The sequence below is a fragment of the Siniperca chuatsi genome, linkage group LG11 (assembly GCF_020085105.1).
Source record: "Siniperca chuatsi isolate FFG_IHB_CAS linkage group LG11, ASM2008510v1, whole genome shotgun sequence".
NCBI lineage: Eukaryota > Metazoa > Chordata > Actinopteri > Centrarchiformes > Sinipercidae > Siniperca > Siniperca chuatsi.
In genome coordinates this window covers 2,353,162-2,380,202 of record NC_058052.1, presented here as the reverse complement: position 1 = coordinate 2,380,202, position 27,041 = coordinate 2,353,162, and the positions used below count along the sequence as shown (strand labels likewise).

General features: G+C 40.9%; 2 protein-coding genes and 1 long non-coding RNA gene across 5 annotated transcripts in view; 2 read left to right on the top strand and 1 right to left on the bottom strand.

Moving 5' to 3' along the window:
• pdzd8 (PDZ domain containing 8) overlaps positions 1-1,924 on the bottom strand; it is a 71,732-nt gene extending 69,808 nt beyond the window's left edge. Inside the window, exon 1 of one of the 2 annotated variants that reach the window (XM_044214068.1) lies at positions 850-1,924. In XM_044214068.1, the coding sequence (XP_044070003.1) occupies positions 850-1,736 (887 nt within the window). In that variant the 5' untranslated portion in view covers positions 1,737-1,924. The remainder of the gene's footprint in view (positions 1-849) is intronic. The other variant, XM_044214069.1, reaches the window with a different exon arrangement.
• Positions 1,186-5,374, top strand: LOC122884296. Its single transcript, XR_006379854.1, has 2 exons — positions 1,186-1,323; positions 4,922-5,374. It is a non-coding gene; the product is annotated as an uncharacterized LOC122884296 (long non-coding RNA).
• Positions 5,375-8,219: 2,845 nt separating this feature from the next.
• Positions 8,220-27,041, top strand: part of edaradd (EDAR-associated death domain) — a 30,458-nt gene continuing 11,636 nt past the window's right edge. Inside the window, exons 1-4 of one of the 2 annotated variants that reach the window (XM_044214497.1) lie at positions 8,220-8,426; positions 16,797-16,855; positions 17,259-17,301; positions 18,942-19,012. In XM_044214497.1, the coding sequence (XP_044070432.1) occupies positions 8,369-8,426; positions 16,797-16,855; positions 17,259-17,301; positions 18,942-19,012 (231 nt within the window). In that variant the 5' untranslated portion in view covers positions 8,220-8,368. Of the gene's footprint in view, positions 8,427-16,796; positions 16,856-17,258; positions 17,302-18,938; positions 19,013-27,041 lie in introns of both variants that reach the window. The other variant, XM_044214496.1, reaches the window with a different exon arrangement.

The window sequence follows — 27,041 nt, the reverse complement described above, 5'->3', positions numbered from 1 at the left end:
CAAACTACATCCGTTGATGAAGACTGTAAGATGCAGTTGAAAGCTCTAGAAAAATAGTCAATAAAGTTGAATTTTTGTTTTGTTTTTTGGGTCAAACTCCTAGTTCCAAGTGAATCCATGGACACAGCTGAAGGACCATTATGTGATATGCCCTGTGTCCCAACTGCATGCTATACACCAATTCTAACTGTATTTTATGTGATGTTGATAAGACACTATAGTTCCACAACAGAACTCAAATGGAAATGAAGGAGCTATTCACTGCAAGAGGAGACAGAGCAGCAGCTCTGGTGACAGCTCAGAAAACAAAGAATAAAGTCATAATAAATGCATGAAAATTAATTTCAACTTTTTGTCCCCCATTCAAATTAGGCAGTAGTTTTTGCTAGCATATACCATTGTTCTGAAAGTTTGGGCTGCTCTCTCTGGATAAACTACTAGTGGAATAAAAGTGCAAAATGTGTTTTGTTTTGTTTTTTAAATCATTTATATATATCATCTAAGCACTTGTATCTCTATTTTCCCTCATTCCATCAAATGGGAAAAATGCTTTCAATTTATTAATATGTTATTGTTACCACCAATAGTATGGTTTTAAAGAAAAACAGTTACCAATTTATAGCTCTGGCAGTCCATTTTGATATCCTTTAACCCACATAAAAGCATTAGCTACTTCATACTTAGGTAGTCCATTTTGACCCCTTGAATCTTCTCCTGTTATTGTATGATTTCTGTTGTAGAGTAGTTTGTTTCTGAGTAGTTTGGTCTGGTGTTTAAACAGCTTTAGCAGGCCTAGGTGGTTTTATAGTTTGGTGAGGAGTTTCTTCAGCCCACAGTTATTGAGCCTACCTGATTTTGTAGTTCGGCAAGGTGTGCTTCTTTTTGATGACCCGTTTCAACTGGTTGACTATGATGGAGGTGAGCTGAGGCAGCGGCCTTCCTTCAAACTGTGACTTCGCCTCAAAATCCACCAGCGGGTCCTCGAGGAAGGAGAAGGACCAATGGGAGAAGGGCATGCGCGTGAACTGCAGCCTCAGCCTACCCACCACGCGCCTCATCTTAACGAACAGGTAGGCAGACTTCCCAAACACCAGCTCGACGTCAATGGCGAGATGAAAGCCGCCATTGTATTCGATGTCCACCTCAAAGTTGAGTTCATCGGGCATACCGTCCTCATTCAAATGGACCGGCTTCATAAGTTTGGCCGTTTTAAAGACCGGCAGAGAATTGCCTAGGGAAATATCCCTGAGACTGAGTCCCTCCAGGAGCCGACCAGCTGTCTTGGTTTGCAGCAGCTCCTCAAACTCCACCTTTATCTTTTTGGTGAGCCAGTGTCTAACGACAGGGGTGTCTCGGAGTTCTCTGAATAGGAACAAAAATATAGCATTTAGGAAATTGCACGTTTCAGGTATGGCCGCATCAACGGGCTCGCTTTGGGAAGGCGGTGGCGGCTGTTGTTTGGGGCTGCCGCTGACGACAGCCGCTTCCTGCTGCCTTGTTAAGACGGCCTCTTGCTGTTTAGATGTAGCAGATGCCGTGCTGTCCTGCTGCTGCTGCTGGCCTGGTTCGGCATGTTGGGTATTAAAGTAATCCTTCAATGCTTTATCAGGCACTACTTTGACATACTGCACTGTCCTGTCTATTGGCTCGGGGTTTCTCCGGTATATCAGCAAGAACTGTAATATCAACGTAACGACTGCTCCGGAGAACGCGGAAATCAATATTAAGTAAATCATTTCGAGCAGCTGCCGTCTCTGAGTCAAAGTGTTTTCATAATCAATGGTTTAGCCTTGTTAACAAAGCAAGTTCCACCTGGTCGCTCTCAAAGCTGCCATATCATCTGCTTCCTTCCTGACCATCAGGCTCTTCACCTGATTGGGCAAACGGGCTACGTCGCTGTACGTAATGACGAAGCAGAATGTATCTTTTTGACGCGTTTAATGTATGTCGGATTTACCACCTCGGTTAAAAGATATTTATATCGGACCTTCAGTTTTTCTTTGATGATAAAAAGAGCTGACCATATAAATATGGTATATTGCTGCCACATTACAAAAAAATTGCTGTTAAATCAAAAACTTTATTTATAAATGGTATTGTTTTAAAACGTTTATTTTGCGATATTACAAGTTTTGTAATGTTTTAATGGCATTTTTCTCGTTATCACTAAGTAACTTTTCATCTCTATCTAACCACATATCATTATATCTTGTTATATCAGGATAATACATCGTTATTGTGCAATACCAAGGTATCACGTTTAAACATTTGTCATTATAACAACATGCAAACTTATGTCATTAAAACAACAAGCATAAGTTGGTATGTCGTTTATATGTTATAATGGGGAAAAAAGAACCAGTCATTGCTTAAACAGACACATTGTAGCCTTCATTGGCTTTGGACTCTAAAAATGTCTTTATCCCCCTAAATCAACACACACACATCTCTTAACATAAATGGTCCCTTATTTTGCTGAATTTAATGCCTCACTTTTACCCAGTGTTGTAACTGTAAACTGAGTAGCATAAGTTGCAAATATGCAACAACAGAATCATTCATTTGGAGTCATGTTTGTGTTCATCCTGTGAATGTAAGTCCAATATTCACTCTTATTGTAGCGCTGACTCCTGAGAAAAATGTCTGGCTCTTTAGCTGCTAAGCTAGCTGTGTCTGTCTGCTGTACAGTCAGTCCTCTGTATTGTATCTGTGCATTCTACCAGCCCTGGGTGAGTTTAAATTCTACGATTAAACGCTTATGCATTGTGGCAATTTTATTGGCTGATTCCAGTATTTCTATTTAAATTTGACTACTTTTCGAGTGACAAAAATAAGTAAATAAAGGACTTCTCCACAATGCTTTTATTTTTCAATCTTAAATTTTTATTAGTGTGAAGAAGGTTTTGAAACAGCATTTAGACTTTTATTTTGGCAAATAATATGTACAGAAAATAAAACATGAAAAGGCCAAATAACTGCAATCTTTTAGAGACTTTCTTTTTGATGTCTGGTCAAAATTTTCCACGGCGGTTGGTAGGGAGGTGTCAGTCGTCTCATGACCTCAGTATTTCTAATGAGGGCAGAGTTTGTGGGTCAGAAAACCAAAACAATGAGCTAAAAGAGGCTAAAGGTGCACTGCAGAGCTGAGGGGAACACAGAGTTGGTGATGATACTCTGTGGGTTCATCACTATGAGCAAAACCTTTCACATTACACAAAGTCATTTGATCCATTGTTTAATGAAAAATATTGATTGGTGCAGCTTTAAATAATGATTTCCTCTGCAATAATTCCACACTGAGGGTCAAGAACAGCATGGCCTGTAACAGCAGCATCAACAGGCTGATTGTGACTGTGCCCTCCACGCACCTGTTTTCTGGCTTGTGCCCTGTTTACTGTGGTCTTGTGTTACCTTGACAGTCCAGCAGAGGTCCCTAGTGTAATCTTGTTTTCACCTGTTGGCTCCTCCTCCTCTGAGTATCCAGGTCCCTCAGCTGAGTTCACTTGAAACAGGATTGTATTTCTCTGTTTTATGCCTGTTGTTTCTTGTGAGAGTACTCTATCTATCTAGGATCCTGACTCTTTTGCTTCATATATGAAGGAGATTATCTGCCTGTATACCTGATTTTCGGCTTTTGGACCGCGTTACCAAAATGTTGCAATCCAGACAACAATAGACCTAGCAAACACTTCTCTGAGCTCTCCTTAGCCTGACTCAGTGGAGGTAAAAGTTGGACTTTATCTGTTACAATCTGGCCTGACATTTCAAGGGAGGAACCCTCGTTTCTAGAGTTTTAGGTGGTTACAATGGGCCAGTTCATTTCCACATCCGCCTGAGCAATCTTTCTGATGTGTCCACAAGTTTCGTCAGCTTCCTGAGTGGTCCCTGCTCAATGCAAACACATCGCTCTAGTTTAGTTCTGTCCTAGGAGCCCAACTTCTCAGATTATCAATACATCAGAAGGACTGGATAAATGGCTAAAGAGCTATATTTTTTTTTAACAAGCCAGATAGATGTTGCGATACAGTTTGGTGGTAAATGAAGGCAACCTGAACCTTTCAATAGCATACCGACAATGTCAAAGTACTCGCAAGAGAAAACAGTTGCACTTCTCCTGCGGTGCATTTCAGTTGGGTCCTGAGACCCAACAAATATGACAGCAGTGAGAGTAAAAAGAATGTAGAAAGTATGAAAGTAAAAGTAATCATTCTACAATAAAATGTCCCTTGTGACTGATATATTATTATATCGGACATTATTGGAGTGTTAATACTGATGCAACCATGTGTAAGCAGCATTTTACTGTTGTAGCTGCTCGAGGTGGAGCTAGTTTATCTACTTTAGATGCAGTCAGGGGTCAGGCCCCTCCAAAGGGTCACAAGATACATTTGAGAGGTCGTGAGTTTGCTTTTTTGTAAAATAATGGACTCTAAATGAACTGCTAACAACTCATAGACATCTGAAACATGGTGAAGGACCCCACCCAGGCACTTTTTTTGTAAGGAGTCACAAGCCAAATGGTTTTGAACCACTGGTTTAATCTTAACAATGTATTGTATTTTATAAGCTTTTCACATATTTCTGAATGTAAAATCTTAATCAGCAAATGAATATAGTGAAATATAAAGGTACAATATTTACCTTTGAAATGTAGTGGAGTAGAAGTGTACATAAAAAGTAACATAACATGAATATACTCAAGTAAAAGTACCTCAAACTTTTACTTAAGCACAGTCCTTCTGCAGATAGTTTGTTCCACCTTCCACCGCAGATGATACATCATGCAGTGAATGGGAAAACAATTGCACCTCATGATGATTCCTTCACCTTTAAACCTTTTTTGTAATAGGCCTTTTTCACAGCGGACATTTTGACTTGTCATAGTAGGAATAACATTGATGATGGCTCCTTTCTGTTCAAGGATCCCAGCAAGCCATGACAGTGTGACAGTGAGCCAGGATGAGCAGTACCAGGACCCTGAAGCTGAGGCAGCTAATACTGTCTGTGACACTCAGCCCAAAGCCCACTGACGCTGACTCTTATCCCGCCCCACGGACACTGCCCGTTACATCGAGTCTCCATATCTAACGTGACATGTTACATCATCATAATCATTGGATTATTATTTTGCACATTGCACATATTTTTCGTACTGTGAACATTTACATATTTAGTCAATATTTTGCACATTCCATTCTCTTCATTTTAAACAATGTACAGTTCTTTTCACTTAAGAACTATTTTATATTTATGATTGCTTGACTTTTACAGTGCTGTTTTTTCCTCTTACTTTGTATATTTTGACTGTTATGCACTACAACACCTTCCTTGTATGTGAAAACCTACTTAGCAATAAACCTGTTTCTGATTCTGATTGGTTCCTACTGAAGACATAAATATTTAAAAATGAATCACAAATATAAAGTTTATAGTTTCTGGTCAGCTGGTCACGGTAGTTTTTAGCAAACTCAAACAAGAGGAAATAGTGCATCTGTTGGGGACTTTTTTCAGCGGCGGATTAATCCACATTTGGTGCTCTAGTATTCGGGACAGCAGGACGGTGTGTGTGGGATTGAGTCCAAATAAACTACTGTGTGTGTGTTCATGGCAATGAGGGAACATGTCACCCAGTGCAACAGTGTGGCTCATTGATGTGTTTTTAATCATTTTTGGACAACGATGGAGTTATATGGCACAGAGGAAGAAGATATGATACACACACAATGTTTGTTAGTGGGATGATTCATTGTTGGTTTTGGTCTTTGTTAACAATAAGAACAATGGTGAACTCTTCTGCTGGCAGGCTCAACTCTCCCCACTCCCCGTAGCTTTCCTTTCTCTGCTCTGTAGTAATGGTTGGACTTGTGGCGACTGAATCATGTGGGTGTGTTGTATTAAGCTTTGTGCTCTGTGTGCTCAGTGCTGCTGTTGCTGTTGCTGCTGTTTGCGAGACGGAGAAGAGGAGAGAAGAAGGAGCCTCTACTGCAGGACGACGATATCAGAGACAACATCTATTACTATGATGAAGAGGGAGACGGAGAGGACGATCAGGTAAATTAAGACAGAGGTTGGGACTAATTTCTTTATGATGCGGCTCTTCAGACTCATATCATACCGTTACTTAAAGTAATCAAGGCAGTACGTCAAAGTCAGGAACAGAAAACATTGGCTACATTTCCAGCCGTGCAGTGCTGTTGGTCAGGCACTCGGTTAAAGTCAGTGCGAAGTCTGATATTCACCAGCCGGACTTGTATTCTAACATCAGTAGATCATCAGTTCCTCAGTTCAGATGGTTGTTTGAGTGGAAGCGCCACCTCTGTACAGAGACTCAGGAGGAAAGCCCAGTGGAAGTGCCTTAGTGGTTAGTTATAGTGAGTAGTTATTGGGTGACAATTAAATATGAGCTTCTGTTGCAGTGATATCTGGGCTGGCACCAAGGTGGGCAGCATCAGGATGTATGACAAAGCCACAGGGGGAGACTTTTACACTGAACAGATTTGAACCTCGCGGCACAGGTCCAAACCTGTAGTCAACCAGTGAAAGCTCAGACAAGCCAAGCATCACTGAGGATATTAGTGGTTGGGGTCTGAGGCTTTTTAGTCCTTCCCCAGGGGACAGCACCGATGGTTCAAGGAGGGACCCTGAAACAAATTAAGCATGAAAACCCCCATAAATGTTAAAAGTACAGGTATTAAAATCACCGTCCTTCCGCACTTCTCTTGCAAGTTCAGATTGGTAACATACAACAATGTGATCATGTGGCCATAGTTGATGGTACCGCCTTCACCAGCATCATGCTCTAATGGGCCCTCTGAAACTTGCATAGAACTTTACCTGCTGCACAGGTGCATGATGATCCATTCAGCTGCACAGGCTCTGTGCCAGCCTGGAAAACAATCTACAGTAAAGACATGAAACTTAATTTGACTACAAGAAATTTCATCTATCATTTTTAAAATCATGATGTGCTTATATTAAGGTTAACATTGTAATGTGGTCATACAGAGCAAAGCATAAATGTTATTAACAATGAATTCCATGCACAAGCTGTACAATACTGCAGGACAATACTGGACAACAAGTAATATTTTATCTCTCATTTCCCACAATGACAACACCGTGACCAAACATATATATGAATTTTCACCACCAGTAACATCAATACCGCGTCACTACACATTCCCATACATAAAGCTAAGTAACCATAAAACCATATTCCCAAAGGTCATTCCGGTTGGTGGCCCAAAAAATTGGCAAAAAAACAATGCGAGTGAATGCTTGTTTCCCTCCACTACCATGACGTGATTATTAATTGGTTCATCGAGATAAGATGTAGGTGACACAAATTCTCATGGCCATTATTATCATGGATGTATAAAGATAAATGGATAGAGCGTTTCCTTCCTCGGCAGGCTCGGGGCCATGGATGTATTATTAGAAGTGGATACCGGACCACAAAATGGCGCCTATTCATTCCAATGAGAGCTGCTCGCCTGGCGCATAGGCCAAACGTTTTCTAGCTTCCGGGTTTACTTCCGGGGAATGCGGCCCAGTTCCTGCTCGGCCCATAGACTTTACACTGTGATGACACAATGTCACAGATTTTTAAATTGCTTTTCTCAGCTGGAGGAACTTTTTACAAATATAAAACCTCCATGGATCACAAATTCAAAATAGAAAGAGTCATAATTGACCTTGTTTGCAGTTGTACATGTCCTGTCAACAGTTTTACAGACCTATCTTTTATAATGGAGGCCTATGGGGAAAATGCTTCTTGGGCTGCAGGGGGATTTTTCGTTGGCCACTGGCAAAAATTGGAAGCAAGGCTGAGCGCCCCACGTCGCATCAAACAGTGCGAACGGAGTGAGAGTGGGAGGGAGTCAGCTCAACAGCAAGCAAGATTTCTGTTCAAAAGCAAAACTTTTGGATTTGCATTAATACATTTTTAATCACAAATTAATTTTACTTGCAATAAAACGGTTGTTGTTGTTTGTTTGTTTTTTGCAGTGTTAATAGTTTTGCTATCAAATCTATTTTTCAGTGAGGAAAGATTTGCTCTCATACCTATTATGTTATTGTTGCCGGACTATTCTACAATAGTCTACAGCGCTTATACCATACATTGCCAAGTAGTCGCCTATGAACGACTTCCGAAATGGTGTTTGGAAATACGAGGAGACATTGAAGGCACCACTGAGCCTGCTACCTTTCAGGACTGAGGTGTTTCATTTGTCTGAGCCGCCGCTGGGCTGCCGTTGTCGCGCTCTCTTACCTCACCGTGCAGGAGTAGTGTCCTGTTTTTAAGCTGTTAAAACAGCTGTTATCTAGAGAGTTTATATAACTGATACATCCTGATACATTTCCCTGCATGGGAGACGTCACAGCTTCAAAAATGAGCAGTCTGAGGGCGTGTAAGGAACCATTTGGTAAGTTACATATTCAAGTGTCTTCATAGACTCTGTCCATATTAGGTAGTTTACTTGTACAGTATTTTACAGTGTTAACTGTTTTATTCTATTTATTATTTAAACCGCTCTTCATTTGTTTTACATGATCTCAGTTAACAGTGAAAACTATAACTTTGAGACTCCCAAAATTTATCTTCTTATGCTTTATTATTGTTTTAGTTTCAACAGCCGAAATACATTTTTTTTTTTTTACCGTTAAACTAAAACAATAACTCAAATATTTAATTTGATCAGAATCCGCTTAATAGATACATTTAGGACGTTTTTAATTTGTTAAAACTCATTTCAGCACCGTTAGTTTGGGGGAAAAACAGCAAGTGTTTCCTGGTTAACCGTCTGCAACCACAACCAGGAAGGTTTCCACAATTAAAAAACCCCGTCCCTCTAAGGCTAATGGAAAACCCGCTGGGCTACCTGTTGCCCAGTGAACCTATTTATAAATGAGTGAGTGATCTTCATCCATCCTGTGAGGCTGTTGGAAATGATAATAGCAGTAACGTCATCACAGATGAAAGGGTTAATGTCATGCACTGACCATTTATCTCACGTGGGACACATTAGAATTCGGGATCAGAAGCAGTTTTTCCTCATTCAGATGAATGTTTAGTTGTCAGTGGGCCAAAACCTAGTCGGGGTTTATTTTGTGTTCACATGAATGCAGCGGAAACATTTTACTAGAATAATCTCTAATAGATTTGAACAAATGATGACAACATAATAAGACACTATTTCTAATGGTTCATAAGATGTACCTAATGGTTGTATTAATGGTTAATAATTATTAATAATAATTATAGAGCAGTTCCAAGCCATTAATAAGAACAACATTCAGGTTGCCAGGTGATACAAAATCCCTTTGGCTGGTGATTATCCTCATCCATCATGACCTTTTGTGTTGTAAGAACCTTGCATAAATAACGGATTAATATTTGTGATTGCAGATGACATGCTAACTTTTGCTGAGATGCCTGATTAATAGCTAGTTTAAAAGACAAAGCAAGTGTCATGCTGGAGGAGGGTAAATACAGGGATTTTACACAACCTTGCAAACCTGAAGTAGCCAGGATTCTAGAGATACTGAGGTCAAAATTCAAAATTTCCCCCCAGCACAACAACACAGCTGGAGTGTTTTTGTGGTTTTTTGACTGTGTGTGTGGAGAAGATTTTATTTATTTGACTTGTTTCAAAACCTCTATACTGCCATGTATGTGGTGGAAAATACTAAATCCTTGTATTTCCCTTTAGTTCCATTTTTGCCTTTTAAACAGTCAAATTCTAAGATATGTAGTCTAAAATTCAGTTATATATGTGATCATAGAATGTAAAATCATCCTCAGGTCATTAAACCCCAAAGTCTCATAAATATTACAGAGGACCTGACCTCAGTGTCCTCACTGGTACCTCATGGCAATCCAAAAATTGTTCTTATTAATGTCTTGTAACTGGTCTATAGAGCATTACTAAATTATTTATTAACCATTAAGAAGGCATGTGTATATGCATGCACACACATACTATTTACACCAACTATATAATTTCCTTTAGGTTCAAGTGTTAAGGTTTAAAGGAGCTGTATGTGACATTCACTGTCACTAGAGCACCAGCATCTCAGACCAAAACAAATGGGAGCTACAGCCCACCAGACTCCATTGAGAAAAACAGTAATTTTACAATGATCTGCGAGATCATTATAGAGATCTCTATAGAGATACACCTTTTTGTTAAAAAGTAAGATCTTGCTTGCCACCAGACTCTGTTGAAAATGTATTTTACTTCGCAGTTCATCGTTAAACACACTTAATTCAAACTGGACAGAAACCAAATAAAACTCACCAAAACCGTCTTAACCGTTAGTCTTTCCGCTGTTCCAACAATCCCCAACTCTGCTTGGTCGAAATAAATGTTATATTCAGCGTGCTAGATGGGAAAAGAAACAGCCGTTATATCGCTCTCCTCAAAGCCAACAGTGTCACAGGGAGGCGCTCACATGCGCTCACATGCACGCATGTGCACGGCCGGACCGGCTGTACAAACAAAGCACGGAGAGGCTGCGATAACAACACAGGCAGAGGGGGTGTGACATCATCCTCTGCTCAGGATGCCATTGCTCCACTATATCTTATATCTATCTTATGTCTTACATAGCAAATAGTTGTTTTCTGCCAGGCTATATTAATGTTCAGAATCTCATATACAGAACCTTTAACCCTAACCAACTTTGTTTTTCTTGCCTGTAGTTACCTAAACCACTTTCACATGCACCCTGTGTTTGACACAGGATAATGAACATGTGTTTAGTCACACTGCGGGTTAATGGCTGTTTGTCTGCAATCCTATATGATCCAAGTATACACTGTAGTTCCCTTCACAATTGCTAAACTGTAATTTATAGCAGATCTTGAGTACATCTATAAACTAAGCCAGGATGCGGCTTCTTAGTTCAGTTAAAAGTGGTTGCTGCGATGTTTAAACTGGAGGTTCAAGATGGTTCAGTTGTAACTTTATTGAATTTCTTTTCTTTATTTGTATCTGTTTACATATAGTAATCCTAGAGTAAATTTGTAGTAAGTTTTTAGTAATTTTATAGCACTAGACTTGTTTTCACCCTTTCATACCAAAGCTGAGCAATGTCAAAACTACATAGACCACAGTCAAATATCACACACTGAGTCATTCACACTGATGGCAAATGTGGGTTTGCAGCTGTGACAGTGGTACTAGTGAGCCAATCAGATGCCACTTCTATAGTTTTTAGAACAAACATTGTGATCAGTTTATGTAGTTAGATTAATCATTAACTAATGAACGTCAGATGTTTTAACACATCCTGGTGTTATATATACTTTTATTATCAAGCCCTCTTTAACTCTAAGCTTGTGTTTCAACCCATTTGACCTTGTGGATTAAATAGCTTTGTGCCTGCAGGTCTAGGGTTTGACTAATATGGATTTTTATTTGCTGATACTAGTATAAATATGTTTAGTTTAAAGTTGTTCTGTCAACAGAAACTTGAAAGAAGTCTTTGCTATAGGCTTTGAAGGTATTATAAAAAGGTCTGTAAACCCAAAATTACACAAACACATTATCTCGTTGTATCTAGCCATGCAGATAGTTTTGGATTTATTTTTCTATGTTTTGAGAAATCTGTCTCTGAGATGTCGGTCTCCACCCCAATATAATGGAGGTAAATGGATTTTTGTTTGTGGCGCTCAAAGATTTGACAAAATTACATTTAAAATTTGAAACTGCATCATCTGTCTCTGCATACTCTGATTTCATAGGGACTATTACTTTGATTGAAAGTAGTTCCTATCAAAACTGTTCCCACCGTGTTCTGGTGATTATCTAGAGTAACAGGGGCAGGGATGTCGCTGAAACAGAAACAAAAAATTTAAAATTGACTTATCATATTAGGTTATGTGCTCGAACTATTTCTTGACTAACAAGAGTTTATCCATCCGCCCAGCACTTCCGTGCAGCGTCTTTGACTTTAGCGCAGGATGCCAGACATGATCGGGGAACACTGGTTTTGGATTTGGTCTCTGTACAAGCATAATGGTACCAAACCTGGCAACATCACTGTGACGGTGCACACTCAATGCACCCAGCAATTGTTTGTCAAAGAAATAGTTTCAGCATTTAACTCCACCTAAAACCACATTTTTACATTTCTCTTTGTGTATTAAACAAAGTAGATACAAACTTTGGACACAGCCAAGCTAGGTGTTTCCCCCTACTTCCAGTCTTTATGCTAAGCTAAGCTAACCATGTCCTGACTCCACCTCTGTACTTAACAGACAGAGAGGATTGGTATCAAACTTGTAATCTAACTTGCAGAGAGAAAGTGATAAAAATAAAATGTTATAAAATGTTTTTATATGACTCTGATCAGGGAGAAACATCCATTTTTGATTGGGTGTTATGTCATTAAAGAGGTATTACAAGTATTAATATACCAGTCTAATCCTGTGCAGCTCAGGAATACACACACATAGTGAAAGAGACACACTTACCACCCACTATCAGCTATGTTGCACATGTAGTAGAGAGTTTGTACAAGGTGCCTGTATATAGCTGCTCTCAGTCTAGACTTCACTGTGGCCTGGGTCAGGTATTGGCATGCCATTCACCTCCATTCATGTGTGGAAACAAACTCATGATAAAGCAACTGGCCCACTACACAGGCTGCTTAAAAACTGTGCTTTATCCTTTCATAGGAGACATGGGTGGTCAAAACGGAGAAAAGCTGGGTTCACCTGTGTGGAATTATGGCCCTAAGCAATGTATTATGATGTGGTTTATATTTCATCTCTTGAACTTTATCCAGAGCGTGCAGTTACATGCCCCTGCATTCCCAGAGAGGGAGAGACAATGCTCAACTGATCTGTGGGTCGACTTACACATGATAATTTGGTGACTGGCTGTACGTCTTAATACCTAATACACTATATTTAAAGGGGAATACCACCCAGGGGTGCAATGTTAAGTCATTTACTGTTAGTTTAGCATGTTTGTGAATATTAATTAGAAATCACTTTCATTTTACATTACTGCATCATTTCCCTAAGAATACACTAAATTTTTAGGTTGATTGTCTACCTTCCAGGTAACCAGTACTTAGGTAACCCATCACAGGGAGCATATTCTTGCCTTTACATTACAATTTCATGATGTGGGAATGCTATTGCAAGCTTGGACGGCCTTTGAAAACTCTCTTTTTTGGTGCGTTGAAGGACTTTTGTGATTAGCGAGACGGCTGCTTTTCTCCTGCAAGTAATTCACACAGCCACATTTCTTGCCTGAGGTGTAATGTGCTGAGATAGTATGGTGAGTTGTAGCGACAGCTTTTAGAGCTGAAATGATTGATTAAGTGGCAAATACTTTGATAATCATTTCAGTAATTTTTCAAGCAAAAATGCCAAAATTTCTCTGGTTTCAGCTTCTCAAATGTGAGGATTTGTTGCTATTCTTATGTAATAGTAAACTGAATATATTTTGGGTTTTGGACTGTTTACATTACATTTGCCTTTTTAGTAACTGTCTTTCCCTAACCTCAACCATGCTGTGGTTGCTATGCGCAGATATTGTAGCAAGAGAGAATTTTCAAAACGTTGACATTAGACATTAGTAATTTGGGGTTTTGTGGAATCGTTGGTTAGGGTTGGGTCATCGGGATCAACAGCTATATAGAGTTAGGTGTCATATGAACAGCAATGAAAATCGATACAGTGACCCCCTAGTGGTAAAATATTAAAACTGCACAGTGGTTGACCCAGGAAAGAGCCTTGAGGCACATGGAGTGTTAATTTTTTTTGGAATGAGAAGCTTTGAAGTGAGACAACAAAGCTGCTATCCCATAGGTAGGACTGAAAACAGCGACCACCATCTATTTTTCCAATCAATGAGAATGTGGCGATAAACAGTATGGAAGACTGTGCTGAGGTCCAAAACAACTAGAATAGAAAATGAATTTCTCTTACAGCTGATTCTGAGCTTTAAGCTCAACTTTCACCAGAGCAGTTTCAGTACCATGCCTTGTTCTGAAACCAGATGAATGATATGCTTTGGAAAATGATCAGCAATAATGTCAGGTAAAGGCAATTTGTTGTCAATTGGCTGAAAATGCTAAGCTAATGGTATGGTGAGTCCTTTAAAGATCTCTGGCACCCATAACCCACAAGGCTTATAGCATGAAATTTCTATAGCTCTACGTCCAAAGGTTTTAAAAAATATAATAAAGAAGGGTGGTTTGAATGAATGTTATAGCAGAATGAAACAAAAATGGAAAAGGTAAGCAAGTCTGTAGTATGTTCAGCATGTCAGTTTTCCTCTTTAATTATTGATTCCATACTCAATACATAATAACTATTTTCTAGAAATATAGAGAATCAACATTTCCGAGTTGTCTTGTGTGGGCTGTTATACAGAAGCTGTGGTAATGGGGATTTACCTTTCATTTCCTTTCTAATGGATTACACTGGCTGCCACCTCCTGTTGTCTCTGCTGTTTAAAAAAGAAAACATTTAATTCCATAATGAGAAATCCACCGTCACTACAAGACACGACAGTTTATTTACACGTAATAACTCGTGTAGAGATATAGAGTTACTGGCAGCCAGGAAATGCAGCACCATACACTGGAAAAATACTACTTTGACATAGTGGACTGATAGTACATGGTGGATTGAGCGCTTGCTCCTTATAAGGCTAATGACTTAAGAAAATCCATGGAGAGTAACAAAAATTTGTCTGACATGTTAAAATAATCAGATACTTTAAATACCTTTTACTTTCTTTATATATATATAAATCTTGTACAGAGGAGTTAATATTTTGTGTGTGTGTGTGTGTGTTTGAAGAGACATTGTAATTATAACCATGTGCCTCCATAGAAAGTTCAGTGTCTGTGTCATAAGGAGTGCTAATTTATGTGGGAGGCTTGTCGGAGTTATTGATGGTGGAAAATTTAAGAATTTTAAAAATAATGATCATCTTCACCTTTATCATTTTACCTGTTAAATGTTGTATTTAGAGCATTTTGCAAATCAGCTTTTCAAAATATCAACATTTGCACAAGGGATTGTCATCTGTTCTTTAAACTACGGAATTATGAACATTTACTTTCTGCGGATGTGGTTGCATTTGAGTAACAAATACAAGTAATCACTGATTTGGGAAATGCAGCAGACTGTTTAAGAAAGCTTGCAGTATTTTGGGGTTTTGCTGAATTAAAGATCTTTGTTTGGTTTTTGAGGATTATAGACATTCCTACAGGAACACATTAAGTTTTGTTAGATGAATTTGTGCATCTCTTAAAACTTTTTTTTTTTTGACCAAACCCAGTTCTCAAATGTACAACAATTCACGCAACAATTGACATTTTTACTGTCACATTCTGTAGCTTAACATGAGACAGTAAAAATCATTTCATTTCAGACAGGGAAACTACTTAGTGCCGTCCATTATTTCTTGCCACATTTATTATATCAGACTGGAGGGTACCTTTGCATCATATTTCTGCCTGTATTCTGCACCTAACATTTTTTTCATATTCATTTACCACCACAAAGTTTATCCTCCTCAATCCACCTTGGCTCTTTTTTTCTCTCACCAGACATTTGTAATATATTGCACAATGCAGAAACATCCACAACTACAGTTTGAATCGCAATTAAAGGATAAGTCTTATTCTATATTTTTCCTATTGTCAACAAATCCCATGAAAAGACCAAAACAATGTGTTAGTCCATCTCTCAATACTTTTGTGACTTCCCTTCCCTGTCTGTGGCTCTCAGCTCCATGCCCATTGGTTCCTACTGAAGACATAAATCTTTAAAAACGTGTCATGATCACACAGTTACACATTCACACCTGAAAGCTGTCCAGTACAACCACAGTCTGATCTGCTAGCCACTGAGCAGCTCACTTGGAGCAGTTGGGGTGCCACAGACAGGGAAGTCACAAAAGTATTGAGTGATGGACTAACACGTTGTTTTGGTCTTAGGCTGACAAACAGGCTGGTTACACCCTGTCTGTGATCTACATACAGTACATGACTGCTGTCTCTTAGGTGAACAACACCTTGAAAGCTGCATGTAGGAAACAGCCTGCTTACACCTGATCACTTAATCCGAATTCTAGTTTCCTATGCAAATTAAAGTTTCATCGTCATAGAGTGTAACCCAAGAAAGGCCAAAGCAGAGATCTTTATTTGGAGCTCTTTGGATACAATGGCTTTACAGTGAAGTAGACTGATGAAGGCCCACATACCCCCCGTCCAGGTATTTTCTGGAGCTGAAAAGCTGCCTTTGTGTTGCCCTCCAAACTCATCTGGGAATGTGCTTCTTAAAAATATTCCTTTTCAGTGCTGGGGGCATATGATTTAAGAGTTTTCCATGATGCTGAACAGTATTTTCAATGTTTCTGAGAAGCATACATGCACTATTACAAGCTGGTTTGCTTTATTCAGGGATAAAGTGGAGGGTAAACATGCCTAAACTCACACTTTTGTATTTGGCAAGACAAATGTAGTTTGAAAGAAAATAGGCTCATGACATAAAGCAATATCATGAAAAAAGTCTTCCTGCCCTTCAAAATTACGGTTTACTTCATTAAAATTATCATGTGTCATTACTACCCAGTTTTACTGCCTACATTAACATGTCCAAACTACGTCATACTCACATACCAGAATATACTTGTTGACTGGAGGATGTGGTTTTTCTGTGCATCAGGTTGATATTTTAGTGATATGTAGGAAGTGGATGAAATGAGTGGATGTGACAGCATATAGTCACAATATTGAAGCCTCTCCCTTTTTTGTAACAGACAGAACCAGCTCTGAACCTGTGGAGGACACAGACACCACCAGCTTTGTGGCAGAATTTGTGAGCACCTTTTCTTTATTCTTTCTTCCAGTCATGTGTTTGTTTAAGTGTCTCATTGTCTTGACTTGTCTTCTATCCAGTTTGCTTTGTGCTGATTTTTCACTGTTCTTCCTTAGAAAGCAGAGTCTTACGGTAATCTGCTAAGAAATGTACCATAACTGAACACACTGTGCTGTGATTGTTAGTGCCCAACGGCTCATTGAAGAACAGGTTGTAGCAGGCTGTCTTTGCACACAAGAGAGTCATTTTCTTCCACAGTTACAGACATCTTGAATGTTGCCTCAGTCTCATGAACAGACTGAATGTAAAGCTCCCAAGAAGAGGGTTAAGAGGGTGTTTCTGTTTTTAGTTTTACTCATTTTACTTTCTAATATTATCTTGTCTGCCCTTGTTTCTCCCACAGTCCTTGGAGGCCAATTATCCAGTGCAGGTGACAGATCCCCATGGTAAATAAGGGAGGCAAACCACCATCGTCCATTTTACAAAGCATATATGGACATACTATTTCTATCAGCGTTCATACATGTTTTGGGGGGGGGGGGTTGAATTACCTGTACTATAATAGCTCACATGGTAAATTCAGGATAATGTATTTCCACAGAACCAACTCCATCAGTACATCTATCTATGTATCTTTCCAGTTGTTGTTTTTTCAATCACTGTTGCTGTCAATGAAGCTCAACACTTCCTGCTGATGCTTTGAATTGAAAGCCTTTCAGGAACAGGAGGGACTATGCCCTTTGAGCCACTGGAAGGCTTTTACTATGGAACATTTGTGCAGAAGTGTTGAGCTTCATTGACGATAGACTAAGGGTTCACACATAAAGGTCCGGTCCCTGAATCGAACAATGCGATGCAGGATGATACACTGTTTACATTTTCGAACTGGTCCGCTTTCTGTTCACAAAGGCAAAACTCAAACGGTCCCAAAAAAAAGCCATGTGGTGGAAATCTAATTTGATTATTGGTCATACAGTCGGTGGGTAAAAAGACAACAAACCCCCCAAAGTTCTACCTGGATATCGTATATCATGGAGCATCATCAGGTTCTGTTCATGTTGATGAAATAGCAGACTTTAGAGGACCGCGCATATCAACGTCTCGTAAGACAGCGGGTATTAAAACATTTAATAATGCAGGCATTTCAAGGAAGATGCTCTGCTATCAGACGGTCTTATCACAGAAGACGGCTGGTTCTGATGCGATCCTACCAAAAATGACAACGTTTTCTCATTTTGGTCGCAAACGCGCTACTAATTCACCAGTCAACAAAACAGGAAGATAAAACCTTTTTTAACCAATAAAATGACACATACAATGGTAAGCTTCCTGTGATTGGTTCGAATGGTGTTCACACCAGAAATGAACCGCTCCAGAGTTCCCTTGACAGTGGTCTGACACCACCCCTTCGAGGCTGACCAGAGAGCAGTTGTTTGGTCCGCACCAGAGTTCGAGTCCGGCGTTCACACCGACCCAAACAAACCGCACCAAGGGGGTAAGCACTCCAGGGTTCGGTTCAACAGGACTAAACTAGACTGGTGTGAACCCGCCCTAACAGCAATCATAAAATTGGCAAAACATGGCAGTGACAGGGAAAAAATAGAGTACTAGTAGTGTTAGCAGCCAGGTCACATAAATGACAAAAACAAACAAGGTAAGTAAGAACCAAAATACAATTACAAATACAAATTAGAAATGCAAAATAAAAACTGAGAACAGAGACTAAAAATGGGTATGACATGTTGTACTGTTGGAACTGGATGGAATTTGTGCTGTGGAAATGTCCATTATGGTGAATATATCAGGAAAACAGGTAAACATGGAGGAAGTGTTGAGTTTTCATCAACAGCCAATTAAAACAGTAACAGAAAACAGGGAGTCTTCTTACTAAAATATAATAAAACATGGGAAATTAGAAATAAAGGCCTGGCTCTCTCTGCTATTGAGGTAAATTTAGGCCTGGTCATTTATCTCATATTTGAGAAGTTACTGTACGTATATTTTGAACTGTTTCCTGTTACTGTGATAAATATATGCCTGTGATTTTTATAAGAATACACTGATGTCAGTAATGTGTTTCCAGCAGATGCTGTGACACTCCACCTGAGCTCCATGTCCTCTGGATACCTGAGCCCCTCCTCAGACAGAATAAGACAGGTCAGTATTACCACCTTTGTTGCATGTGCATGTGCAACCTGTGTTTGAAACATTAGTCCCTTATCATCATCTTTTACAGAGAATTTTGAATTACACAGAAGTCTGTTACATAAGTGCCAAATAAGTGCCCTCTGATCTTTCCTTCTCTCCCTCCTTCTTTCAAGAGTGAGGAGGTTAAATGTTGTTAAACATGTAAATGTTGTTAAACATTTAACTGCAAACTGTTTCATCTGCGGTATGCAAGCACAATGTAGAATGTTTACCAACAACTAGTACCATGAAAAGAACATCAACACGAACATGTAATATGTGTATAACAGCATTGTAGCCGCATATTTTCTTTGTGGTCATTTTTAAAAAGAACACTGTATTTTAAAAATAATCTAGGTACAATGCATGGCAGAGCATACAACTGAAACCTTACAAATATGGTGTCTCCCAATCTTCAAAGCAGTCTGGAAGTCCACCAATGTAATAAATCATTGAAATCTTCACGTCCAAATTTGTTGCAAGGGTCTGACAATGAACAAATAGTCCATTTGGTTTAATTTAGACAAACTGTTACAGCAAGCCTATGTAACTTTGATAACTTTTATGTAACAGCGACTTCTGTAAAACATTTAGCAACTATGGGACGATGGTAAATGCTAACATGTAGTGCTAACAGTAGCACAAATAGAGAAAAGGCATAGTTAGCAAACTGACAGAGGAACTTCACTTGAAGTCTCCGGGTTCCGGCGCCGTACGAGTGGCAGCCAGCAACAGTTGCTCTGTGTTTTTTCTTGCTCTTTTCATGAATTATTCTTGTTTATTGTTTGTTTTTAGCTTAGTTGTGTGTGCAGTTAGTTTAGTTAGTCCCACGATGAGGTGGAGAGTTTTCAACATGTTCTTCGTCATGGGGACACTTTTGTTAAACTACATCTCTATCCTCGCACAACAATATGGAACCAAAACAGAGGTCTGTTGTCATCACTTCGAACCAACCATACTGGCAAGGGAAAGACCTGTAATCCCCTAGGAGCTGAGGAGGAAGTACAGGGGATGTAGGGCAGGAGCGAAATGCTGGGCGAAGAAAAGGCGATACAAGCCGTATCTGCCTTCCATCACAATGGGAAACGTGAGATTACTGGCTAACAAGATGGACGAACTAGCAGCCCTGGCGAGGAGTCAGAGAGTATCGTGAGAGCAGTGTGTTGTTTTTCATGGAAACATGGTCACACAAAGACATCCTTGACCTCAACGTGTCTGTATGATGGCTGTACGAGCAGACAGGAATTGCAGGGAGAGTGGCAAGAGGAAAGCTGGGGGACCTGGTATTAGGCCTGTCATGATAACTACTTTTGTTGGACTATATATTGTCCCAGCAATAATTGCGATAAATGATATTATTGTCATTTTAAGGGCATAGGGGTTGTGTCGGTTGCAGCAAAGGAGAGATAGAGAAATCTTTAGCCAAATAATCACAAACTCACTACTAAATTTGTCACTAGTTGAGTTTTAGAAATAAAGTCATTAAGAGGGTCTGAAAAGTCGCTAAATCTAGCAAGAAAGTTGCCAAGTTGGTAACACTAGGAGCTGCCTGAGCCCCGCCTATGGTGAAACTCCACACAGACAATGAGAGGACAGAAGCAGTGCGACCAGAAATGAGAAAAACATGTGCTCTGTAATTCACAGGGAGAGGACATTGATGAGCTCACAGGTTGTATAACAGGGTATATCAGAATCAGAATCAGAATCAGAAATACTTTATTGATCCCCGTAGGGAAACTCTTTGTTACAGTAGCTCGCCTTTACGTCAGTGCACACAGGAGAAAACGATATTATACACTATAAACAGGTCAGAAATAAATTAAGTAACATGTTGGTATAAGTATAAGATAAACTAAGTGTCGAGTACCAAGTGGGTTTACTGGTAGATGGTGAAGTACAGTATAAATACAATGTCACTAATTATGTAATAAATAATAGTAAGAGCGGAGGTGCATGTACTGTCGAGAGTAATTGAGGTATATCCGTAACAATAAATAGGAAAAACTAACAAGGGAAAACTAATATTGCACTTGAGTAGTAAACAGAATATTGCACAATTATTATTAATTATGGCGGAGATGTAATGCTCAATGACCAGTTTAGTGACCTAGGGTCAAACAGACTAATCCTTAGAGGGAGGAGTTAAATAGTTTGATGGCCACAGGCAGGAATGACTTCCTGTGGCGCTCTGTGGTGCTCTTTGGTGGGATGAGTCTTCCGCTGAAGGTACTCCTTTGCTTGACCAGCACGTCATGGAGCGGGTGGGAGACACTGTCCAAGATGGCGTGTAGTTTGGCCAGCATCCTCCTCTCTGACACCACCGCCAGAGAGTCCAGCTCCACCCCCACAATGTTACTGGCCTTACGGATCAGTTTGTTCAGTCTGTTTGCGTCCGCTACCTTTAACCTGCTGCCCCAGCATGCAACAGCATACAGGATAGCACTGGCCACCACAGACTCATAGAACATCTTCAGCATTGTCCGGCAGATGTTGAAGGACCTCAGCCTCCTCAGGAAATAGAGACGGCTCTGGCCCTTCCTGTAAACAGCCTGAGTGTTCTTGGTCCAGTCCAGTTTGTTATCTAAGTGTATTCCCAGGTACTTGTAGTCCTCCACAATGTCCACACTGACCCCCTGGATGGAAACCGGGGTCACTGGTGCCTTGGCCCTCCGTAGATCCACAATCAGCTCCTTTGACTTTGTCGCATTGAGCTGCAGATGGTTCTGCTCGCACCATGAAACAAAGTTACCCACCACAGCCCTGTACTCCGTCTCATCACCACCGCTGATACATCCCACCACAGCAGAGTCATCAGAAAACTTCTGAAGGTGGCAGGACTCTGTGTGGTGGCTGAAGTCCGTGGTGTAGATGGTGAAGAGGAAGGGAGAGAGGACAGTCCCCTGAGGGGCCCCAGTGTTGCTGACCACGCTGTCTGACACACAGTGCTGCAGCCGCACATGCTGTGGTCTGCCAGTCAGGTAGTCCACAATCCAGGACACAAGGGGGCGTCCACCTGCATCGCTGCCAGCTTCTCCCAGCAGGGCAGGCCGGATGGTGTTGAAAGCACTGGAGAAGTCAAAAAACATGATCCTCACCGTGCTTGCCGGCCTGTCCAGGTGGGTGTGGATGCGGTTAAGCAGGTAGATGATGGCGTCCTCAACTCCCAGCCGGGGCCGGTAGGCAAACTGAAGGGGGTCCAGGAGGGGTCTGACGATGGGCCGCAGCTGTTCCAGCACTAGTCTCTCCAGGGTCTTCATTATGTGGGAGGTCAGTGCCACCGGTCTGTAGTCCTTGGAGCCACTGGGACTTCTGTGTGGATAATGTTGTTCAAACAAAGACTGTACGCTATATCCCTAACAACAAAACCTGGGTCACCAGATCAAGGTCCTCTTGAATGAGAGGAAGAGGGCCAGAGGGAGGAGGTGAAAAGGATTCAGAGAGAACTTAAGGTGAAGATTAAGCAGGGCAAGGACAGCTACAGGAGGAAGCTGGAACCATCACCACCATCTCTCACCAATAACACTACATCGGCTTTCTCCTACCCCACACCAGCTCTCCTCAACAACACAGTGCCTCTCACACACTGCCCACTGGCCTTGACAGAGGCACAGGGGAGAAGAGAACTGAGTAGACTCCTTGCCTGGGTGGAATCTACTCAGCTCTCTTCTCACCTGCTCTGCTGTCAATGCTAGTGTGCAGTGTGTGCACATGCCGGGTCCGGATGGCATCAACCTGAAGGTATTCAAAGTGTGTGCTGCCCAGCTGTGTGGAGTACTCCATCACATCTTAAACCTGAGCCTGAGTCTGGAGACATGGCGCACCCTATCGCCTCCAGCGACTACAGACCGGTGGCGCCGACTTCCCACCTAATGAAGTCCCTGGAGAGGCTGGTCCTGTCACACCTACGGCCCTTGGTTAAACTATCACTGGACCCCCTTCAGATTGCCTACCAGCAAAAGGTGAGAGTGGAAGACGCCATCATCTTCACTGTGCCTATGCTCACCTGGATGGGCCGGGTAGCACTGTAAGAGTCATGTTCTTTGATTTCTCCAGTGCCTTCAACACCATTCAGCTTGCCCTGCGAGTCAAGCTTTGGTTGAGAAAAGGCTGCAGGGAGCAAGACAAAAAACAGGAGAGTTTGGGAAATCCTACATCAGAGCGCAGACGACAAGACGACTCTGGTTGCTCCGATCCTCTCTGACCAGTGTTTTAACTCCACCTTTTAGTATCGGCTCAACTTGCTTGGAACCTGAGCAGAAGGGTAACAAAAAACAGGACAGAATGGAGTGATTCTATTGGTACCATCCGAAACTTTTGTCAATGGAAATGCAAAAATAACAGTTCTAATGTTTGACAAACTGAACTGAACCGAACTGGATTGCTTGGTGGAAACGCAGCTTTAGAATGCAGGGCTACATGTCTAAAACTGTGGTGAGCAACACAGGGGCCTGCCACCTGCAGAAATTCTTGGACGACTGCAATTCTGGGCTGCATTAGCAAGGGAAAGGAGGCTGAGTACAGGGGTGTGGTGGACTCCTTCCTAGTGGTGTGAGCTGAACCCCCTCCAGCTTAACAGTGGTAGGAAGAAGGAGTTGGTGGTGGACTTCAGTAGGCAGAAAACTCCCCCTACACCTATTTCAATCCAGGAAGCGGATGTGGACACTGTGCATGACTACAAATAGTTGGGAGTACACCTGGACAACAAGCTGGACTGAGCTAAGAACAGGCTGTATACAAGAAGGGTCAGAGCCAACTCTACTTTCTTCAGAGGCTCCAGTCATTCAATGTCTGTAGTACCATGTTGAGGATGTTCTACCAGTCTGCCGTTGTCAGTGCTATTTTCTTTGCTGTTGTATTGCTGTTGCTGTCTGGGGAAGCAGGGTGAGGGCAATCAGCCTCTCCACAATGTGCTGGTCACACACAGGAGCACCTTCAACAGTAGACTGTTACCACCACGATGCACTACAGAATGCCAGAGGAAATCCTTTCTTCCTGTGGCAATCAAACTTTACAACTCATCTACCTCATGCTGAGAGATGGACAGCAGAGGCATGAGGTGTTGAGATGGCTCCAGTTTTCATTTCAGCTCTGTTCTACTCTGTTCGTTTAATCTCTCTGTTTCTCTCTGGAATACTGCCTCTCAGGGATTAAAGTCATTACAACTCTCTGATTTACGGGACCTAATGGGACATTATGTGCAATGTCATTGACATAATCATGAACATTTCAAATTAACCATTACCTATACTTCAGATTTGATATTGTACATACATAGCTATATGCCACTTCTCATAAATATCTAAATGCAACTGACCAAGAATTAACCTTAGAATTAACTTGTTTCTGCCCAAAATTCTTCAAAACAAGATGGTATAGTCCCTCATTCGTCCAGGAGTGTTCCTGTGGTCCAGTGGTCTGAAAAACTACAAAGGATCTTTAGACAGCACGATGATCCTGTTTTCTTTAAACCAGGCAACACTTTAAGACAGAATCTCATTCATCCTAAGGACAAGATGCCCACACAAAAACAGAGCAATGTAGTTTATTCAATTCAATGCAGTGAGGAAAACTGCAAACAACGGTACATAGGTGAGACTAAACAGCCACTTCACAAAAGACTTTATCGGCACTGATGACACGCTAACTCGGGATTGCAGAGCGCTGTGCATTTGCATCTAAAAGCTACAAACCACACATTTGAAGACAGTGAGGTGAAGATTCAAAGTAGAAAGAAGAGTTGGTTTGAAAGAGGAGTCAAAGAAGCCATTTTTGTGAAAAAACAAAAACCCCTCTCTAAACAGAAATGGTGGTCTGAGATTCAACTTGCCAACCGTTTACCACAGTGTATTATCGCCACGGTCAAGCCAATCATATGCTAATCAGGTACTTAACGGTGATGAGGGAGGTGCAGCCAGAAGATAATAGGCCTGATTACTGGGCCATCATGGAAACAGCAGACACTCAGGAAGACTCCTCCCTGAGGGCAGGGCCTAAGCAACACAGAGTAGCTTAAATTTCTGAGTTCTCAGACCATTTTCACAATTGCAAATGACTTCCAGATGGGAGCCAAAACATCTTGAAACAGTGTCCAGATGACTACAACTGAAACCTTTTCTACGAGTTAACTTGTTTATATTTTTATGATCACTACCATTAATCTGTTTATGTATTTGTCATTGTGTATATTTTGGATTTGCACCTTATTGATATTTTACATTTGCACTCTATATATTTGCATTCTTTCCTACTTTGTACTGCAACTGCTGCACAACAATTTCCCTCAAGATGGTCTATCTTATCTTCCAGCTTACATCTTACATCTATTAACATTAGCTAACATTACCATTAGCCACTGGTCGTACCTGAGCAAGTAAGACTGTGGCAACAAAACCCTCCGAGTGTGTTGAGTTGAGCAAGCGTTTGTTTCTCTGTCCCTCCTCTCCAGCTACATTCCCTATTCCCCAGGTCCCTTCACTGCCATTTTCCATCTGTCCACCAGATGCCCTCGGACTTCCCTACTTTCCCCATCACCTGACTGCCCCACCCATCTACACACCTATTCCCACTTCCCTCATCTGCTCTGCAGTTGCCTGGCCTTCCCTGTCCACCTTCTCACCTGTTTCCACTTCCCCTCGCCAGCCGTGCAGTTCTTAACCAGCCCTTTTCCACTAACTCCTTGCCAGTTTGTCATAGTTGCAAAGTTGCTTTGTGCCTTTACTTTCAAGCCAATGGAACCTGACCTTGACTTTGACCCTGCACCCGCACCTGATTCTGCCTGCCTGTCTACCTGTATCAGAACCTTCCTGTCTGTCTACCTGTACCTGCCTATAAACCTGTCTATACCTTCACTGTGGCAATAAATCATTGAAATCCTCCTGTCTGCCCCGACTGTGTGCATTTGGGTCCTTCCTCTGTTGCCACTCTCCTTCACTGTTGAAACAGATGGTGCATTATTACAGAATAATGAATAGAGTCCAAATCAGCAAACTAGCTGAATAGTATCAGTTAGCGTATCTATCTAAAGTTTGCTAACTTTAGTCACCACAAGCTACTCGTCATACCAGAAGTAAGGCTGCAGCAGCAAAACCCCTGAGTGTATTGCATTGAGCAAGAGTGTGTTTTATTGCTTTGAGATACATTTTTCATTTGTAAGGAAGAATCACTTGGAAAAGAAGAACTTTTAAAGAATCTCTTTAAAAGTCAATACAAAAAACACTAATTGATAGCTAATAGAAAGTCAAATAGTATCCAGCCCACTTTCAATCCAGTTCAGGAGAAGAGTTGAGATGAGATGATTCACACTGTCTCATTCAAATTGACCACTAATGCATGTTTAACCTGCATCACTGTGTTGGACTGAGAGGGGTGTATGACAAACTGTGTACTATGTGAAGTTCACCTACGATTAAAGAGTCTATCCTCTGCACATAGGCATGAACAAAAATGTTGTGCAAGATTTTAAAAAGTCACTATATTCCTGTGTTATATCAGTACCTTCGCCAGGGAGGTTTTCTGTGCTTGACTGTTAGTAAGGCAAGGATAAATCTAAAACTACTTCACACATGTCAGTGAATTTTGGCAGTAAGTTAGGACATGGACACAAGAACTGATCACTTTTTGGTGCAGATAGCAGCAATACTACACTTTTTTTATTATTATTAAAACTACCAAATGTAGAGAATTCAATTGTACCTAGGCAGAGGTACACACTCTGTGAGTACTTTCTGATTTAGGCTGTGTGACATACAGGATGTGGTTTTGTCCCACTGAACTGGAAGGTGCAGTTGTGAGTATTGCTAACAACAGAGCAGGAACACAGAAAGCAGAAAGAGTGTTAACATCTTTCTCAGCATTGTTGTAAATAAATATACAAGGAAAGTTAGTAGTGGGAATTGAAAAGAGAATTTGTCTATTCCAGCCTATGCAATTCTCACTTGTAAAATGTATACATATCTCCAGGGTTAGTGTCTTGATTCTCTGTCTGGACTTCATGTACTGT